Source organism: Microplitis mediator, chromosome 5, assembly GCF_029852145.1.
Source record: "Microplitis mediator isolate UGA2020A chromosome 5, iyMicMedi2.1, whole genome shotgun sequence".
Classification (NCBI taxonomy): domain Eukaryota; kingdom Metazoa; phylum Arthropoda; class Insecta; order Hymenoptera; family Braconidae; genus Microplitis; species Microplitis mediator.
Window position 1 is genome coordinate 26,618,746 of NC_079973.1, and position 18,712 is coordinate 26,637,457.

Here is an 18,712-nt window from a genome sequence, read left to right on the forward strand (position 1 = left end):
AAATAAATTTTTTATTTACTTATATTATAATTAACCGTATTAATTATCTAGTTTTAAGTATAAAATAATTAAAAAATGAATTTTCAAGATAAAATTGCCAAATTATGTATCGATAAGTATAAGTCTTTAAAAAAAACCGGGAAACCGCGTGACAATGAATGGACAGTTTTAGCTGGTGTAGTATTGAAAGATGAGGGTGATAATTTAAAAATAGTCTCATTGGCAACGGGAACAAAATGTCTGGGTTATAAAGAATTGATGAATACTAATTTATATGATATGGGTAGTAGATTAAGTGATTCACATGCAGAAGTACTTACACGACGTGCCTTCATAAGATATTTGTACGATCAAATCGACCAATTACTTTCTTTAAATAAAAGCCAAATTTTTGTGATTAATGATGGATCTATTGAGTTTAAATACGGGGTGTCTTTTCATTTTTACGCAAGTCATACTCCTTGTGGTGATTGTTCAATAATTCCGAAAGAAAAATTTAAAATGCGAGTTGCTGATAACGGAATTGATGATGTTGATGATGATGATGGGAATCCTGTGCCAAAAATTTTAAAATTAAACGATGATGCAAAAGCAGACAATGGAACAATTGTAGAAAATAATTCATTCGTTGATGACATTCATCGGACTGGTGCTAAAATTATTGCCACGGAAGAAAAACAAGACCTTTATTTACCTGGTGTTAATTATCATACCACGGGGCCGTTGAGAACCAAACCCGGACGTGGAGATCGTACTCTAAGTTTGTCTTGTTCAGATAAAATGGCCAAGTAATTAAAAATACTAATTATCGTTTTATTTTATTGGAAGGGTTTTGCCTAGATAATTTTTTTTAAGCACAGGTGGAACTTTGTCGGCATCCAGGGAGCGCTTTTGTCATTATTTATTCCGGTATTGAAACTTGAGACTATTGTTATTGGTAATGGATGCCCGTTTTCAATGGAAGCAATGGAACGCGGTTTGGGCAAAAGGTTCACTGATGAATCCACTTTGCCGAAAATTTATCAGAGTTCTTTGATGTTCATGCATGGGAAAGATGATTACAGAATCAATCCTTGTCCATCTAGTGTTATCTGGTGCTCTACACAAAAACAGTACGACCTTTCTTGTTTAATAGAAAAAAAAAAAATTTATTTTTCTGAAGTGTTGAATATTAAATTTATTTTCAGAGATACTGAAATCGCAGTCGAAGGACGTAAGCAAGGAGCAACTAAAAATAAAAAAGTAAATTACTTGCTTGTGACAAGAAAAAATTTTTTAAAAACTTTTCTTAGTCTTATTGAAAAACACCCGAATTTTAAATCAATACCGAGACATCCGAAAAAAATAACTTATTATGATTGCAAACAGTGGTCTAGTAATTACCAAAAATCGTGGAGTAATTTGAGAGCCAATATTATGAAAACATGGCCGTCAAAACCGATACTGCTTAAAAAATTTACATTGTAACAATTTGTTATCGATTTTAAAATATCTATTTTATTATAAAACTTAAATAAATATTTACATAAAAAAATATCAATTATTTTTTATAATACTCTTCTACTCAAATTGCTGTATCCGATTCCAGTGCAAGTCAAAACCACTTGGTCCAGAGTACTTTCGTCTTCTTGGTCTCTGGCTGGGTCTAATTTGAATACTATCCCGAAGAAGTCTTTCAAGTCACGTAGAAATTGGATTCTAGAAGATGAAATATTTTTTATTGATAGAAATTTAAAATAATTCCAGAAATTTGGGGAAAGATTTTTATTTTTACTTACGTTGCTTGGGATAATGGACCCACTAGCACTTTGGAGACGTCTTTTTTACCGAGTGCCATGAAGAGGATCGCCATTCTTTGGAAAACAGAATCTACACACCCATTCCTAAATAAAAGTAACGAGTCCATAAATTTGTTCCTTACAACAGATGTATTTAAAAAAACAATTTAATCACCTGTAAATTTCATCTAATAATTTCATGGCAGCTTCTTTGCCAATATCTTCAGGATTACATGGCAAAGAATTATTTTTCATGACTGACGAGCATGCTTCGCCACAAAGGAATATTCCAGTAGTAGTTTCAGCAGAGATTGTGATCCCAAAACCAGGAGATTTCCCACCATTGCCTTTCCGACAGTGATCTGTGTGAATGTAAATATCTGGAAGGAATTTCAACAAGACTCCTTTCGCAGACTCCACCATGCGGTTGGCGATAGCTGGAGATACCCGCAGACTGCAAGCTACTCCTCTAATTCTTTTGACCATTCCACTGTCCAACAACTAGATTCAAAAAATAATTCAATAAAAATTTTAATTTCAAATCAATCGCTACTGAGAGTGAATAATTCGCAAAAAAAAATTGCTTACGTGGACAGGCTTCAGAGCGCGATTGACAGGACATGTGAAATGAACTTCACCACCTCCTTCGGGCGCAGCACCTCTTTTAGTGACTTTCAAATCAAGATCACAATCACCGATCACGAATTTCGCGAGTACTGGTAATCCTGCTGCTTTTATTCTATCAACCGATGGGTCTGTCAGAAGCAAATCACAAATCAATAAATTTTTTAAATTTTTAGAGTATAAATTTCATCGTTTTCTTACCTAGAGTATTATTGGTGATTCCTCTCAGTTTAATATTGACAGGATTCTTGCAAAAAGGCGCGAGGATCATGACAGCTTCAAGATAATATCCAATACCTCGTTCTAGATTGCAGTCATGCTCCAATTCACCTCCGACCAACAATCCTGGACTGTAATAAAGACTCGTTCCCGTTTCATTTAAATCTATTTTCGACCCGTTGGTCAATCGGTCCAGCAGTCGTATCAAATTAACTTCATGTGCTGCCAAAAAAAAAATAATTTATCACTCAATAAAATAAATCCTCACCCACAAATAAATAAAAAAATCAAAAAACTAACCTCTCACTCCCGGATCATCATTGGTAGCTCTGATATTATCAATTTTTACCGGTTTCCCAGACAATGTTGATAACAACAACCGTTGTTTCAAATAATTACACCCTTCATATGTGATTCCGTTCTTCATGACTGGATTTTTAATTTAATTACTCAGTTCTTCACGCACGTGGTAAACAAACCACAGACATAACTTTTGAATGCCGCCTATTTTCTGTCCTTGTCTCTCTTCTCTACCTGTCTCTCCTTGAAATCTTCCATTCAATTTTTCATTTCCACCGGACTACACTTGAATATCATTGGCCGAAAATAATCCAATTAAATTTTTACTTGACAGTATCCACAAATAATTGCAGACCACGGGTTTAATTTGCAAAACTACCAATCGGAAGACAATTACGCACTTAATTCACTGAAAAAAAAAATAAATAAATACAAATATTACAATTCTGTGTAAAATCTTTTTTTACTCATCATTATATTCTTCGGTCACGGTGTCTGAGTGAGTATATATATAAGACATAAGTAAAGTACATTACGTGACGTCATTATTTGCAAATTATTTATAAATTGTACATGTATACCGCACTTTGAACAGAATAACTGGACTACCTGCCTACCATCGATTGTAATAACATTTTTAGAACATCATTAAATTAACACACGTGTGTATTAATAAATTTAAATTATATTATTATTATTTTTACCTGCGTTCGTAAAGTATGTCACTTACCAGCAGTCAAAATAAAATATATATAAATATTTTTGCAATTACCGGTTTATAAAAATATAATTTGAGAAATTTATTTTTCATTTTATTTTCACTTCATTATCAGCAAAAAAACACGTATGTCATTATTGACATTATTTCAGAATTCAATTGAGAATTTCATACGATTAACTTTTGTTAAATATATATATGTATATATATGTTGAGTATTTAATTTTTTCATATTCACTGTACTGGTAGCAGGTTACATTGTAAGACAAATTATTGGTATTAATTTTATGATCATGAAGTTGACAGACAATTCAAAATTTTTGGATTTTTTTTTCAAAAAATCAATTGAAAAAAAAAAAAAAATATGCGCATGTAGAAATTTAAAAAAACTGTAGGCGCAATTTTTTAATAATTTATCGTTTTGAAAAAAATCCAAAAATTATTAGACGTCGGCTGACTTGAGTATCATTTAATTTTTTTTATTATCGAGGCGTAATTATAATTATAATTTTTTTTTACAGGTAGCAGATTGATAGCAATCATTAATCATGAGTTTACAGTGGACATTGATCGCTTCATTTTTGTATGCCGAGATATTTATAGTGTTGTTGCTGGTATTGCCGGTAGCATCACCAAAAAGATGGCAGTCATTATTTAAGTCAAGATTTTTACAGAGTCTGAGTAATCAAGCTTCGTTTTACTTCTTTATGCTTCTTGCTATTCTAGTATTGTTTTTACTTGACGCTATCAGGGAGATGAATAAATATTCAAAGTTAGAACATACTGAACATGGTCACCTAGATGCTGAAATGCAAGGTAATTTTATTGATGTCAATTATTATTTATTAGAGTAATTAAGTGGAAAATTAAGCAGAGTCATGATCTAGGATAAATATGTGGCATTGAGATTGCAGGCGCAATCATCGCCTGATTAAATCTCATTACATAAAACATTTGCTAAAATTTATTGATATTCTAATAGACATGACAGTGCTAGCAATTGAAGTGTCGCTGATGTTGATAATAAATTTTGATAATTAAATTTAAATCCTGACTTGATTTAATTTCTTACTTAAAATTTATATTAATCTTTTAAAGATAAATATAACAGTAATTAAAATTTATCAATGACTCATTGTCACTATCAGAAAATATATGATGTCAATTCTGAGCAGGATTTCATCATTTATTTAAAATAAAAATATTAATTTATAATTTTGTATTTTTTTTTAGGAAGCATGCGATTATTCCGAGCCCAGAGAAACTTTTACATTTCCGGGTTTGCCCTATTTTTGAGTTTGGTAATACGACGTCTCGTGCTTCTAATTTCTACACAGGCGACTCTTTTAGCACAGAGTGAAGCAGCTCTGCGCCAGGCCCAGTCAGCAACCACTACCGCAAAAAGTCTATTGTCACAAAAAGGCGAGACAGCACAAAATGACAGCAATGAAGCTCACGACAAACTTGTCACTGATTTGAAGTCTCAAGTGTCCGAGTTATCGCAAAAAAATACTGAGCTCGAGAATGAACTCAAGCGAGAGAAAAGAGATAAAGACGCGCTAAAGTCTCAGGCTGAATCTCTCGCCAAAGAGTACGACCGGCTTACTGGAGAACATGCTAAATTAGTTAAAGCTGAGGGCGGGGATAAAAAAAGTGATTAATTATTAATATGTTACTCGATCAATAATCATTTTCATTGTTTTTAATACTACATACTATTTTTACTTACTCCCAACTGATATATTTTAAATAATTAATTTAATATCTGATACTCATCGCATTATAAATCTTCCCAAGTCATTCATTAAATATTTAAAATTTTATATTTATAATAATACCAATAATTATATTTGCAGCATATTTATTTTAATTGTAACTTGATGATCAAAATAATTATGTTTGTAAATAAATAGGTGGCACGGTTGATAATCATTAATATATATATGTACGAATGGATGATAATAAAAATATAAAGATTTGATTTACATAAAAATAACTGTAATTATTCATAAGAATATGTAGTTATATGCAGAGGAAAAGGGCTGATTGATTTAAAATAATAATTTATGTACTCCATACTTTATCAGATATCATACAAGTTATCAATAATCAGTACAGATTAGCAACAATAATTTAAAATAACATTTGCTCTTTTTATTACTGTACATTTATCAAACTAAACTCAGCATTTATCATCAAAATGAACAATTGAAAATTAATAACGCGAATTATTTAAATAAATAATTTTTTTTTCTATCAAAATTATTACATCATTGAGAACTAGATTTTTTGTTGTCAATCTTTAGACTGGATTTAGTTGTTGATGTCGGCCGCGTAAATAATAATCAGACATGATGTTGGATATTAGCATCTCGCAGCAATAATATTAGCCCGACATTGATCCACGCAACTGCTGAATTCTTCAACTACACTCGCACATTTTAGTATCTCACGCGGATGTTCTTGATAGCATTGAATTACCTTTTTCTTTTTATCACTACAGGGTGCTACTGTTATGTCAATATTAACATTTTTGTTGCCTACAAAAATTACAATTATTATTTATTATTCCCACATAATAAATTATTTAAATAATTAAATTTTACCTGGAGCATTTGCAATTTGTTCCTTGGCACGATTGTACTCATCCTGGAAAACCCTATTAATTTTTTCATACTGCCCATGAAGTTTTTGCAAACGCTGTCTCCAGTAATGATCTAGAACTTGTAGCTCATTTTCTTTTTGATGTAAAACTTTCATGGCCGTCAGCGTGTACTCGGGATACAGCTGACCTGAGTATTCAGGATTTGGCAAGCTTTCGTGACGTGTAGGTAGACTACGTATTGGTGTCACTGGAGCTGGAACTGGAGCAAGAATAGGAGCAGGAGTAGGAGCAACACTTGGAGCTGGTTTAGGAGCAGACTTTACGTGATCATCAACATTATTATGAATAGTATTGTCAGTCCTTGATGATTCCGCTGTCTTTACGTCACCGGCAACATCAGCTGTGACACTTTTCTCGCTGTTTCGTGCCAATCGCTCAACTAAATCTGTTGATATCTGGATAACTCCTTCTTCGTTATTGATTGTGAGCTTACGCGCACTTTGACTGGAGCCCATGCTCCCTATTTCCAACCTGTGTTTGGAAAAAATTTATGTTAATAAATTAATTCAATGGTTTTAATTAAATTAAATTATGAATAATCTGGCACTTGCAATACATCTTCACGTGCACTAATTTATTTATTGAGGTCAAAAAATAAATCGATTTAGATAAATAATTTTATTGGTTATTACCTTTGGATTTATACGTTATTTAATTGTTAAAATATATTTTTATTATAATAATGTTACATAAATTTCATAACACATGCTGAATTTAGAGGTGCTCAGTTACCCAGAATTTATAATAATTTTGGTAAAAAAAGTCAAAAGGTTATTCAGTGGTGACCAACATCTTGAAGATGATCATGATCCGCATTTTTTTTTACTCTCAGCGCCTCTCGCTCGAGATATTCAAACTATTGCGCGCGAAAATAATATTTTTAAATTTTAAATAAAAGAAACTAATTTGATGTTTTAAAAAAATTATTTTATTGGTGAAAATTAAATACAAATTATTTTTATAAACTATTTTATTTAAATATTTATTTTAATTTGCACTTGGGATAATTGATCACTGACCCGTTGATTGATTTCATTTTATTAATAATTGTAATTATTGATATCATTTTATTATTAATTGTATACTTGATTAAAATTATTTCTAAGAACTACTTTATTATGCTTTTACATTACAGCCTTTAGAATGATATTCTAAAACGTTCAATAATTAATTTATAATTGGACGTTATTTTTTGAAACTAAATTAAAAACTAAAATAAACTTCATTTTTAAAAGTTAAATAAAAAAACAATAATCAGATAACTAGAGCGATAGTTAAATGTTTAAATGTGATAAATTTTTTAAATTCAATTTAAAAAAATGCTTGGCTCGTTTTAATTTATCACTTTTTAAAAAATAATAAAATAAAAATTGAATTGTTTTTTAAAAACAAATAAAACTTATTTGGTAAATTTTCAAACAATAATTAACAGTTTATAAATAAATCCAGCTGGCGGATTTTTTTAGTTGTATAAAGTACGAAAACTAGGTACGGCAAGTTTTGGGTGCGATTGATAATCAATGACACTGCCAAAGTCATCGGCACTTATAAGATATCTAATTTTATTATTATTATTGTTGTTGTTGTTGTTGTTGTTGTTGTTGTTGTTGTTGTTATTATTAGTACATTTTTGTAATTCATTTTTGAACCACTTTATAAGATCATGAAGACTTTGAAAATATGTTTTTTGGAAACTAAAACCATCTGGAGTAACTGTGATATGAAGATGATGGCACTGATTGTTAGAAAAATATGACAATAAAAATTTACCAGGATAAATTTTCATTGCCGATATAATGTAAGGAACTTTATTTGAATTTTTTTCTTTTTGTATTTTTAAATATTCCTCGGCTTTGGCTTCTAAGCCATCGATACCAGGTACGAAGTACTTGAAGTCAAGTAACTCAGCGGCATACAAAGCCATGGGGTTGATGTGCCGAGCTATTATTTCATCAAGATCCTCAAACTCTTCATCATCAATCCACAAACTTTTGCCGAGAGAAAAATAACTGTAATTACCCGTCTCTTTTATAGGAATATGCTGATAAATATCATCAGTTACTTTCCAAGTTGCTGATAAATAACCAAGTCCTCTGCTACAAGGTCTTATAATAGCTTCCCCTTGTTTCATAGTCTTCATCATTCGCTCAGCCTCAGCGAAACTGACGTTACGAAATGACGGATGATAAATAACGCGTTTTAATAAAACCTGTTGTTTAGCTTTTTTCTTTTCCTCCTCTATTTTTTTATCCAACTGTTCTGTCTCTGTATCGTAAAACGGGTCCTTCGTTGGACGCAATTCGTTATTCAAATCAAGTAGATCACTTTTTTTTAATGAACACTCAATGAGAAATCTTTCTGTATGAATAAATATCACGCGACACTGAAATGAATTCCCAATGGCAATCATTTTTTCCGGATTGTTAATATAATTATCAGATAAATTTTTAACTGAAATAAATCCATGTAGACCATTCTCTAATCGCAATTTAATGCTTGAGACTGTGGAACAGTTGTCAGTATCAAAGTGTTCCAGAACATTAAATGAGTCAGCAAAGTCATCTTTCAAACAGTGCGGACACTTCCACAGTCCAGTTTCATCATTTTTTACAGGAACTAGTTGATTATCAGACTGATCATCAGCTTTTTTTCTATAAATCATACCAATTACTGTAGCTGACACTAATTTACCGACATAGAGTGTCTGAGGTGTCTCTTTAGTCAGCAAATCGAACAATTCTTCAGCATTCAGAGATTCGTAAGGTGTCCTGGAGTCTTTATATCGACAATTAATTTCCGCCTGTATGTCATAGAGCGTATTAATTTTTTTACCGAAGCCCCGCTTCTCTAACTCTTTTGCAAACGCATCTAAATCCAAGTCCGTAAGCTTTTTTGGGGACTTAAAAATTTCTTCAAGAGCCGCATCTTTATCTTCGTTATCATCGTCGTACTCTAGAGCATCGATCGCCATTTTAACTGCCAGTTTGTAGGTCTCAGGATGAATTCTCGTGCTGTCTAGAATTTGAATATAAGTATCCGAATCATATCTCAGACTATCAGTATCAATTTTAATAAATCCAGCGCAATTAAGAAAAATCTTTGGACCCATATGACACACTGTTACTAATTGCTCTCTACTTGCGAGCTTCTGGTTTGTGTTTTTAATTGTTTTCAACAGCGCATGACTTTTTCGAGCTCCTAATCCACTGACGAACTGCAGTAAATTTTCAGTGTAAGTCCGAGGTTCATTTATATCGACACCCACAGCATTTACTACATTAATAAATTCGGTGTAAAGATGATTAACAAGTTCTTCCTTCGACAGCGAGTTTTGATATGGATGAAACTTCAAGCAGAGTAAGTCTTCATCTGAATTACACAGCTGAGAAAATTCACCCAGAGGATTTTGTATACGTCGTGCTAGTGAAATAGCTTCTCTCAATTGTGGAGGATAATCACGAAATTCAGTGACTCCTCTGGTGTTTGCATAAATTTTAGCAACATTAGTATCAGATATTTCTACTCGTATCAATGGGTAGTCTTCTTCCTCAGACAGGGTGTCAATACACTCAGTGATCTCTTCAGATACCTGAAGAGCTTCTCTAGACTCACCGCCAATCACAACAACATGCGGTTTATTTTTGTTTATAAAGTCTCTTAAAGTCTTGAGCTCTGCTTCTTTAGTAATACTACCAAAATTATTATTATTATTATTATTATTATCATGTCTTTTTTTTAATAAATAAGGCAGCTTCAAAATGTCTTTACACTCGCCGTTGGGAGCAATGATGCACGCGAAGGCTGCTTGAGAATAATCCGGAACGTAAGAAATTCCCATCACGCGGATCCCATCACTCGTATTCCAGACTTCGTCTTCTTTACCAGGAAATTCACATGAGATTGGAGCGACGTTAATCCAATCATGTAGTTTTTTGCAACACGCTTCCATGACAAATGACTTAGCTTCAGCCAAAAGTCTACGACTCAACTCTTTTTTTAAATCTGGTATTACCAAGTGTATGAGAGCATCTTCAACACTGTTGGTGCGTAATTTATTCCACTCGTGAACTACATCACTGTTGTTGTTTTTAACGAACAATAGCTTCATCTCGTCGATGTAGTTGTCGGTGGTGTTGCCTTCAACAATATCACTGAGATGAATTGTAATTAATTTGTCTTGCTCAGCAGTCACCAGTTTCAGCCACTGGTCTCCTACTAGTTCACGTACTGGTTTTTCTTTTAAATACTGCATTGTGTACATCTCATGATTCTCGTCTATTTCTTTGATGCCTTTTTTTGTAGGTCGTACTGTTAACTTAGCGCGCTCCATATAAATTGCACGAACGCACTTTCGAAGAATTGGTTCCCGCGACAATTCAAGTGCCATCATAGCTTGTGCGGCTTTCAAAACTTCATCAGTCGTTTTTAAATTTTTACCAACATAATCTCGCGCTACTTCGTTCGGTTCAATCAACACTTGACCAATTCTGTGATGCTGATAATTCTCTTGTAAATTTTCAGCGAACTCCAGTGGGGAGAGACCAAATTTTTTAGTCAAATTATCCAGTCCAAACTTTTTAAATAAAGCATAGGAACCATTTCTTACCGCCTTTTTGCGAGTTGGTTTTGTTTTAACTTCTTGATCGCTTTCATCAGAAGAAAGATCATCTCGATATTCTCCAGCTCCGCGACCTGTTAAGCGATTCTTCATTTTTTCCTGCCGCTTGGCTTCTTTTTCTTTCCGCTTGACGGCTTCCTGCATCACAGGAATGTCTCGGTTGTAGTACAGCATTAAATGGTGATGAAAATCATTCAACTCTTCGTCGGTTTGTGCATTTGTCAATTGCTCAATATACTTGTCATCAATAACTCTAATGTTGTCGCAAGAATTTTTCATTTTATCCAGCAAATAATCTTTCATATTTTTAAATAAACGAAGTAAATTTTCTTTTCTTTGATTCAATTGACACCATTTTTCATCAAATTCATATACTTTCCACAAATCTTTTATATCCAGCTCTGGAAGAACGTATTCCTTTCGATAAAAAGCTATAAAAGGTACATCAAAATTTTTATTACGAATAAAATCAAGTGCATTTTTTATTTTTTCCACTGTCTCAGGACTTTTCTTTCCAACACCATCAATGTTCTCATTAATGTCTAGTTCAAAAGTTTTACGTAAAATTGTCGGTCGACAGAATGCTTGCTGATAAATCCACAGCGCCTCTTGATCCAGCTCAAAAGAATCATCAGATACTGGAGTAACTGGGATCGAACGTAACTGCATTCTCTCCGGAATGTCTTTACACCGAATTTCCTCATCCTTATCCGTAAAATGTAAACGTTTAAGTTCACTGGGTTCGTAAATATCAAAAATACTTCTTACAGTTTTCTTCTTTCGGTGATTTTTTAGCGGTGATCGTTCTTCATCATAACCCTCGTCTTCATCTGAGTCTTCACTGTCTTGCTTAAATTCGCTGTAGTCAAAATCGAATCCAAATATTTCCTGAGCTTCTTGATAAGCTGCATTCGAGAATAATTTTTCTTTCCCTCTATCAGCAGTTGAGGATAATCCAATATCATCAACGATAAAATCATCAACTCCAGAAGACTCTTCATCACTGCCACTGTCTTCTTTATCACAAACTAGAAGTTCTGTTTTGCGATGATCTTGACTTTCAAGAGGTTTCTGAATGTTTTTATTCTCGTCTTCCTAAAAGAAAAATAATCCGTCATAGGAAATAAAACCAATGCTCGCTAAATCCAACATTACATTAAATAAAAGAATACTTACATCATCAGAATCTTCTCCAAACAATTCATTAGCAATAGCAGATTTGACATCACCTTTACTCTGGACTCTATCATCTCCATCTGATTCACTGTCTGATAATTTTTTCACGCGCTTAAAACTTTTTCTTTTTAAACTGACACCAATATTTTCTTCAATAAGATCATAATCATCATCATCCAATCTGTCATCAAAATCATCATGAATTTTCCGTTTATTTGAATTGTCTTTCAAAGCCTCAGTTTTTTTTCTTTTCCTCACTTTTTTTTTGTCTGAAAAAAATCACCAGCACTCGAAAAAAAATTCTACAAAAACTAAATAATTTTAATTTTAAAAATATGACCACAATTTACCTTCCGGATTTTCATCATCGCTCGATTCAAGTACTTTGCTAATCTTCCGCTTTTTTGAAAACTTGGCTTTTTTTTTATTTTCTGTCTCCATCTTAAAAAAAAATCAGCACGTGCCATATTAATCTTTTAAACCGCGATCCAAGACAAAGAAAAAAAATTTAATTTAAAATTTATAAATAAAAATAAATGTCATCTTTACCTGATTTTTTTTACCACTCGCCTTGACTTTGACCCTCATGTTTTTTAAAATTTATGAAAAATCCTTTTATTTAATTATTTAAAAATCGATGCTCCATTAAAAACATTTAAAACGATTAAAATAAAATGAAGACTTGTGCCGTTGACGGTCGTGACAAACAATAAAAAAAAACTTTAAAACTTTGGTTTGATTTAAAAACTGTCCGTTAATCCTGAGGGCGTTGATTGAGAAATAACTCTGCTCTTACTTCATGCAACATCGCAACAAATAAACAAAACGGCTGGGAAATCTGAAACCTATGAGAGAATATATGTGACCTTGAGGATGTTAAAGAATATTTTTATTATACTCATATATGTATGAAGCACTCAAGACATTACAGTCAATAGTCATCCATTTAAAATAACGAATTTTATGTCGAATCTCTCATTAATATTTTTATTTATTGTTTAATATATTTCCCATTGTTATTTAACCGTTTATTTAATTATTCTACAAAAAAAATGGCCGACTTTATTAATTATACCGCAGAAGTAAGTGAACTAATTAAATTTAACCCCTAATATATTTTGCCGCTAAATTTTTTAATTTATTAATTCAATTATAAATTTTAATTTCAAATATTTAATTGCGTCGTAGGAAATGGAGGCAGAGACTGAGGAAGATGAAGAAATTGTCAGCAGAAAGAGAAAGATGGGGAAAAATTTAGGAAACAGTGACGAGGATGAAAGTATGCGATTCTTTTTTTAATTTATAATTTATGTTGATGAGTGTGAATGTAGCAGACATCAGACAAATTTAAAATTATTAATAAATAGAGTAAATAATTAATAAAATTAAATTTTAAAAAACGCGCATTTGAAAAATTTTTAAATTAATAAGTGCATTTTTTATAAATATTTTTTAAATTATTCCATTTATTTGTAATTTTAAATTTGTCTGATGCCTGCTACGTTCACATGATCCTGAAGTTAGCAGACAATTCAAAATTTTTGAATGTTTTCTTCAATAATTTAATTTAAAAAAAAATAAAACTAAAATATACACAGGTAGAAAATTCAAAAAACTGCAGGTGCAATTTTTTTGAATTTTTTTTTTTTTTAATTTATCGTTTTTAGAAAAATCCAAAAACTATTAGACGTCCGTTGATTTCAGTATCATTACATTCACACTCATTTTGTTTTCGAGTCATTTTTTTTAATTGATGATAATTTATTGATAGATCTTGAAGATAACAGCACAGTAGTGGAAAGTGATGAAGATGATGAGGTTGATGGAGGAAAAAAGAAAAAAAACTACGACAAGGACTTTGACGACCGTCTAGAAGACGACGATTATGACTTAATAGAAGAAAACTTGGGTATCACCGTTGAGCGCAGACGGTTTAAGCGACTGAAGCAGATGCCCACTGGTGGATCTGATGATGAGGACCGTAACGAAGATGTGGAAGTTGAGAAAGAGAACATTGCCAGTGGATTATTCGGTGATGGTGTTGATGTAAGTTCAATTTTTAATTGTTTTACTTAATCTTACAGACTGTAATTGGTATTTTAATTAACAGGTGGGAGAAAGCGCGAGTCGGGAACCAGATGAAGTCTTTGATCTTGATAACAGTTACGCAGGTACTTCTTCAGATGAAGACAATTTCATTGTCGATAATGATGACAGACCGTTACCTAGAAAAAAACGTCATTCTGGTGCCAACTCGGCGTTGGAAGAAGCACAAGAAATTTTTGGCGTTAATTTTGACTACAATGACATCAATCAACATGATGAAGATACTTATGAAGAAGAGGAAGAGTATGAAGAAGCTGATGGTGATTTAACACTGGGCGGTGTATCTACAGGAAGATGGAAAAAGAAACAGAGTAGAAAGTCTACGAGAAACAGTATTTTTCATTTGTATGAACCTAGTGAACTACAACGTTCACATTACACGGATTTGGATCAGGAAATTCGTAGCAAAGACATTCCGGAAAGAATGCAATTACGCTCGACGCCAATTACTCCTGTAGCAGAAGGATCCACTGAACTTGATGAAGAGGCTGAGTGGATATACAAGCGTGCATTCACACAGCCAAAAATTTTGCAACAAGTTACAGATGATTATTCTTGCGGTATGGATGATTTTGGATCCAAAGGTCCAGAAGCAGTGGAAAAAATAAAAAATGCATTAAATTTCATCCGTAATCAACAATTTGAAGTCCCTTTCATAGCTTTTTATAGAAAAGAACAAGTGGAGCCAGAACTGAATATAAATGATTTGTGGAAAATATACAAATTTGATGCCAAGTGGTGTCAACTGTATCAGAGGAAAAATAATCTACTTGCTTTATTTGAGAAGATGCGAAGTTTTCAGTCAGATGAGATTATGAAAGATCCAGAAGCTCCTCTTGCTGACGATATAAGAGTTATCAAGGAAGATGACATCGATCAACTAAAGAGTGTTCAGACTGACGAAGAATTAAAAGACGTTTATAATCATTTCATGCTGTACTACAGCCGTGAACTTCCAGCGATGCACGAAGCCGTGAGACGGAAAGAAAAAGAAGCTAAACGTTTGGAAAAAATAGAGAAGCGTAAACGACAGCTGCTGGAGGCTGAGGAGAATGGTGAAGAGCTACCACCTGAGGATGAAGACGCCGAAGAGCCTGAAGAAAAAGATACACTAAAGCCAGCTGTCAGACGCGGACCTTACGCACTGTATAGACGAGCTGGGCTCAGTAGTTTCGCTAAAAAATTTGGTCTTGCTCCTGAACAATTTGCGGAAAATTTACGAGACAACTATCAGCGTCACGACGTCGACCAAGATTTGGTTGAGCCGAGTGAAGTAGCACGAGATTATCTCGGTAGATTTTTTCAGTCAACTGAGCAAGTTCTGAAGGCTGTCCAACTAATGGTAGCTATCCAACTCTCGCGTGAACCAATCCTACGTAAATCTGTTCGTGAAATGTACATGGAACGGGCAAAGCTGTCAGTGCGACCCACTAAAAAAGGAATTAAAGAGATAGATGAATACCATCCCATCTATACGATGAAGTATTTAAAAGACAAACCGGTCAATGAACTTGTTGATCATATGTGGCTTAAGTTATTGACAGCTGAGACCGACGGTCTGATAAAAATCACACTCAGCGATACTGTTGACGGCACCACCAGTTCTGACTTTATCAGCGAATTTAAACAATTGTACATCAGAGATGAATTTAGTAAAACCGTACAAGAGTGGAATGATCTACGTACTGCTAGTGTGGAACTGGCTTTTAATAAATTCGTGATACCCGATTTGAAAAATGAATTACGAGCAAAAATAACTGGTGAAGCAAAAGAATCTATTATGCAGTCGTGCTGTCGCAAGTTAGCAAATTGGATAAAATTCGCTCCATATACATGCGAATTTTATAGCGTCGAAAATGAAGATGCTGAGACTTGGAATACTAGCAAAGGTATCCGATCAATGGGGATTGCGTACGTTCCTGGTTACTCTCAAGCTGCTTTCGCTTCGATCGTTGCCCCGGATGGCGAGTGTCTTGACTACTTAAAATTGCCTCACTTATTGAAGCGAAAGAATAGTTTCAATGAAAATGAAAAACTTCTCAAAGAAGCCGAATTACTTTGTCTGAAGAATTTTATCAGCCAACACAAGCCTCACATTATTGTAGTAGCCGGGGAGTCCAAAGATGCTCAAACAATTTCATATGATATTAAGGAGTGTCTAACAGCACTTGCTGATGAACAACAGTATCCTGCTATCCAGGTAGAGATATGCGATCCAAATGTCGCTAAAATATTTTCCATGAGTAATAGAGGAGTTGCTGAGTTTCGTGACTACCCGCCACTACTGAGAGAATCTATCTCACTTGCTCGGCGATTGCAAAATCCCCTCGGTGAATTTTCACAGCTGTGTACTCCAGACGAAGACCTGCTGTGTTTAAACTTCCACCCACTTCAAAATCTTCTTTCAAAGGAAGAGCTTTTGGAAGACCTGTACTTAGAATTCATCAACAAAGTAAATGAAGTCGGCATTGATCTCAGCAAAAACCGGATCTACAGTGATACTCTTCTGCAATTTGTTTGTGGACTAGGTCCTAGAAAAAGTCGTGGATTATTAAAAATACTAAAAGACAAAAATAGTAAACTAGAAAATCGAACTCATTTAGTAACTACATGTCATATGGGTCCAAAGGTGTTTATAAATTGTTCTGGATTTTTTAAAATAGACACAACTACTCTTGACGACAGCACAGATGCGTACATTGAAGTATTAGATAGTACAAGAATCCATCCAGAAACTTACGAATGGGCGCGCAAAATGGCTGTCGATGCTCTAGAATACGACGATGAGAATTCACACCCGGCAAGTGCTATTGAAGAAATAATACAAGCTCCCGAGAAGCTATTGGACTTGGACCTTGATGCTTTTGCTGCTGAATTAGAGAAGCAAGGTTACGGAAATAAAACAATTACTCTGTATAGCATCAGAACGGAACTGACTGATCGTTACAAGGATCCGCGAGTGCCCTATGAACCTCCATCTGCTGAAGAGATGTTCACTATGTTAACCAAAGAGACTCCAGAAACATTCTACGTGGGTAAGTTAGTTCACGGCACAGTTACCGGGTTCAGGTTCAAAAAACCCGAAGGTGAACAGTTGGATCAAGCTAATCCTGTTAAAAACGACGAGACTGAACTCTGGCAGTGTCCGTTCTGCTCTAAGAATGATTTTCCCGAATTGGCTGACGTTTGGAATCACTTTGACGAGGGGACTTGCCCTGGAAAAGCTGTTGGTATCAGACTGCGTTTAGAAAATGGACTGTCTGGTTACATTCACGTTAAAAATATATCTGATCAACGTGTGGAAAGTCCCGAGGACAGGGTCCAGATACGACAAGTATTGACATGCCGTGTCACCAAAGTTGATATGGATCATTTTAGTGCTGAGTGTACCAGCAAAAGTAGTGATCTTGCTGATGAAAATAACACATGGCGGCCTGCTAAAGATTCATTCTATGACACAGAAGCTGAAGAGGAAGATAAGAGAGTAGAAGATGAAAGTAAAAAAGATAAACAGCAGACTTATGTAAAACGTGTTATCGTTCATTCTTCATTTTACAACATAAGTTTTGTTGAGGCTGAAAAAATGATGAAGACAATGAAACAAGGAGAAGTTATCATTAGACCTAGTAGCAAAGGGAATGATCATTTATCAGTTACTTGGAAAATTACAGACGACATTTATCAACATATTGATGTACTTGAAGAAAATAAAAGCAATATTTATACACTGGGACGTAGTCTGTTCATCGGGACAGAGAATTTTGAAGATCTCGATGAAATAATTGCCAGGCACATCAACGTGATGGCTGGATATGTAGCAGAAATACTTGAGTTCAAGTATTACAACAGCCAAGTACTTGGTTTTAGGGATAAGGCTGAAAAAATATTGAAAGAACAAAAGACAAATAATCCTAATAGTATTCCTTACATCGTATCAGCTGCCAAAAATCATCCTGGTAAATTTTTACTCTCATATCTTCCTCGGGAAAGATGTTACCACGAGTATATTGCCGTTACATCCCAGGGATTCCAATTTAGGACTGAGACGTTTAATAATCTCAATTCGCTGATACGTTGGTTTAAAAAACACTACAGAGATCCGGTTGTTGATCAGTCTGTTGTTGAACAGTCACAGTCTGAAGAGTTGACACCAAAAGACACTCCATCTGATTTCAGCTGTTTAGCTGCTTAGCATATTTTCAGTTTTCATGTTTACTATTTACAAAAGTATTACTATTATTACTTGAGATTATAATCTATATATTCGTTTCATATAATATATATTTGTACTCGTTTATGATTTATATATTCGTTTATTATATTTCTGGATAAATTAAATTATCTGTTACCATTATATCCAGTTATATATTTTTTCTATTAAAAATTTATTTAAAAAAAAGTCCACGAGTTTTTTTTATTTAATACAAAATTTTTTCTGGAATGCGCTGCAGCATTCAAATAATTTATATAAATATATATATTTTTTTATTTACATTTACGATGATAAT

At 33.6% G+C, this 18,712-nt stretch overlaps 6 protein-coding genes across 8 annotated transcripts; 3 read left to right on the forward strand and 3 right to left on the reverse strand.

The window, feature by feature from the left end:
- The first annotated feature begins 75 nt into the window (after positions 1–75).
- On the forward strand, positions 76–1,508 carry LOC130668522 (tRNA-specific adenosine deaminase 1). Its single transcript, XM_057470857.1, has 3 exons — positions 76–788; positions 861–1,112; positions 1,188–1,508. The coding sequence occupies exons 1-3, from the start codon at positions 76–78 to the stop codon at positions 1,465–1,467; spliced, it is 1,245 nt and encodes a 414-aa protein (XP_057326840.1). The 3' UTR covers positions 1,468–1,508.
- Positions 1,509–1,547: 39 nt separating this feature from the next.
- Positions 1,548–3,193, reverse strand: LOC130668523 (RNA 3'-terminal phosphate cyclase-like protein). Its single transcript, XM_057470858.1, has 6 exons — positions 2,922–3,193; positions 2,604–2,843; positions 2,367–2,533; positions 1,954–2,279; positions 1,779–1,883; positions 1,548–1,698 (listed from the first exon to the last, which is right to left on the reverse strand). The coding sequence occupies exons 1-6, from the start codon at positions 3,046–3,048 to the stop codon at positions 1,548–1,550; spliced, it is 1,116 nt and encodes a 371-aa protein (XP_057326841.1). The 5' UTR covers positions 3,049–3,193.
- An 85-nt stretch (positions 3,194–3,278) lies between these two features.
- On the forward strand, positions 3,279–5,416 carry LOC130668525 (B-cell receptor-associated protein 31). Of its 3 annotated transcripts, none has more exons than XM_057470861.1 (3): positions 3,279–3,420; positions 4,161–4,455; positions 4,873–5,416. In XM_057470861.1, exons 2-3 carry the CDS (start codon positions 4,188–4,190, stop codon positions 5,298–5,300), a joined length of 696 nt encoding a protein of 231 aa, XP_057326844.1. In that variant the 5' UTR covers positions 3,279–3,420; positions 4,161–4,187; the 3' UTR covers positions 5,301–5,416. The 3 variants fall into 3 exon arrangements, with proteins under 3 accessions (XP_057326844.1, XP_057326843.1, XP_057326845.1); XM_057470860.1 differs by lacking the exon at positions 3,279–3,420 and adding an exon at positions 3,433–3,583; XM_057470862.1 differs by lacking the exon at positions 3,279–3,420 and adding an exon at positions 3,613–3,899.
- Positions 5,417–5,702: 286 nt separating this feature from the next.
- Positions 5,703–7,089, reverse strand: LOC130668526 (uncharacterized). Its single transcript, XM_057470864.1, has 3 exons — positions 6,937–7,089; positions 6,246–6,775; positions 5,703–6,179 (listed from the first exon to the last, which is right to left on the reverse strand). Exons 2-3 carry the CDS (start codon positions 6,757–6,759, stop codon positions 6,004–6,006), a joined length of 690 nt encoding a protein of 229 aa, XP_057326847.1. The 5' UTR covers positions 6,760–6,775; positions 6,937–7,089; the 3' UTR covers positions 5,703–6,003.
- Positions 6,966–12,840, reverse strand: LOC130668519 (transcription elongation factor SPT6-like). The gene is made up of 4 exons (XM_057470853.1): positions 12,648–12,840; positions 12,449–12,539; positions 12,099–12,367; positions 6,966–12,017 (listed from the first exon to the last, which is right to left on the reverse strand). Exons 1-4 carry the CDS (start codon positions 12,684–12,686, stop codon positions 7,767–7,769), a joined length of 4,650 nt encoding a protein of 1,549 aa, XP_057326836.1. The 5' UTR covers positions 12,687–12,840; the 3' UTR covers positions 6,966–7,766.
- Positions 12,841–12,980: 140 nt separating this feature from the next.
- LOC130668520 (transcription elongation factor SPT6-like) lies at positions 12,981–18,575 on the forward strand. The gene is made up of 4 exons (XM_057470855.1): positions 12,981–13,180; positions 13,287–13,377; positions 13,870–14,144; positions 14,209–18,575. Exons 1-4 carry the CDS (start codon positions 13,151–13,153, stop codon positions 18,394–18,396), a joined length of 4,584 nt encoding a protein of 1,527 aa, XP_057326838.1. The 5' UTR covers positions 12,981–13,150; the 3' UTR covers positions 18,397–18,575.
- Positions 18,576–18,712: the final 137 nt, after the last annotated feature.

What these genes read in the sequence shown, in the direction of transcription:
- LOC130668522 (XM_057470857.1), top strand. Translation starts at nt 76, where the DNA reads ATGAATTTTCAAGATAAAATTGCCAAATTATGTATCGATAAGTATAAG. An exon ending in TGTTCAGATAAAATGGCCAA is followed by an intron (nt 789 to 860) that starts GTAATTAAAAAT and finishes TTTTAAGCACAG; the next exon opens with GTGGAACTTTGTCGGCATCC. An exon ending in TGGTGCTCTACACAAAAACA is followed by an intron (nt 1,113 to 1,187) that starts GTACGACCTTTC and finishes ATTTATTTTCAG; the next exon opens with AGATACTGAAATCGCAGTCG.
- LOC130668523 (XM_057470858.1), bottom strand. Translation starts at nt 3,048, where the DNA reads ATGAAGAACGGAATCACATATGAAGGGTGTAATTATTTGAAACAACGG. An exon ending in GCGCTCTGAAGCCTGTCCAC is followed by an intron (nt 2,280 to 2,366) that starts GTAAGCAATTTT and finishes TTTTGAATCTAG; the next exon opens with TTGTTGGACAGTGGAATGGT. An exon ending in TTATTAGATGAAATTTACAG is followed by an intron (nt 1,884 to 1,953) that starts GTGATTAAATTG and finishes ACTTTTATTTAG; the next exon opens with GAATGGGTGTGTAGATTCTG.
- LOC130668525 (XM_057470861.1), top strand. Translation starts at nt 4,188, where the DNA reads ATGAGTTTACAGTGGACATTGATCGCTTCATTTTTGTATGCCGAGATA. An exon ending in CCTAGATGCTGAAATGCAAG is followed by an intron (nt 4,456 to 4,872) that starts GTAATTTTATTG and finishes ATTTTTTTTTAG; the next exon opens with GAAGCATGCGATTATTCCGA.
- LOC130668526 (XM_057470864.1), bottom strand. Translation starts at nt 6,759, where the DNA reads ATGGGCTCCAGTCAAAGTGCGCGTAAGCTCACAATCAATAACGAAGAA. An exon ending in ACAAATTGCAAATGCTCCAG is followed by an intron (nt 6,180 to 6,245) that starts GTAAAATTTAAT and finishes TAATTTTTGTAG; the next exon opens with GCAACAAAAATGTTAATATT.
- LOC130668519 (XM_057470853.1), bottom strand. Translation starts at nt 12,686, where the DNA reads ATGAGGGTCAAAGTCAAGGCGAGTGGTAAAAAAAATCAG. An exon ending in CGAGTGGTAAAAAAAATCAG is followed by an intron (nt 12,540 to 12,647) that starts GTAAAGATGACA and finishes TTTTTTTTTAAG; the next exon opens with ATGGAGACAGAAAATAAAAA. An exon ending in CGATGATGAAAATCCGGAAG is followed by an intron (nt 12,368 to 12,448) that starts GTAAATTGTGGT and finishes GATTTTTTTCAG; the next exon opens with ACAAAAAAAAAGTGAGGAAA.
- LOC130668520 (XM_057470855.1), top strand. Translation starts at nt 13,151, where the DNA reads ATGGCCGACTTTATTAATTATACCGCAGAA. An exon ending in TTATTAATTATACCGCAGAA is followed by an intron (nt 13,181 to 13,286) that starts GTAAGTGAACTA and finishes ATTGCGTCGTAG; the next exon opens with GAAATGGAGGCAGAGACTGA. An exon ending in TATTCGGTGATGGTGTTGAT is followed by an intron (nt 14,145 to 14,208) that starts GTAAGTTCAATT and finishes TTTAATTAACAG; the next exon opens with GTGGGAGAAAGCGCGAGTCG.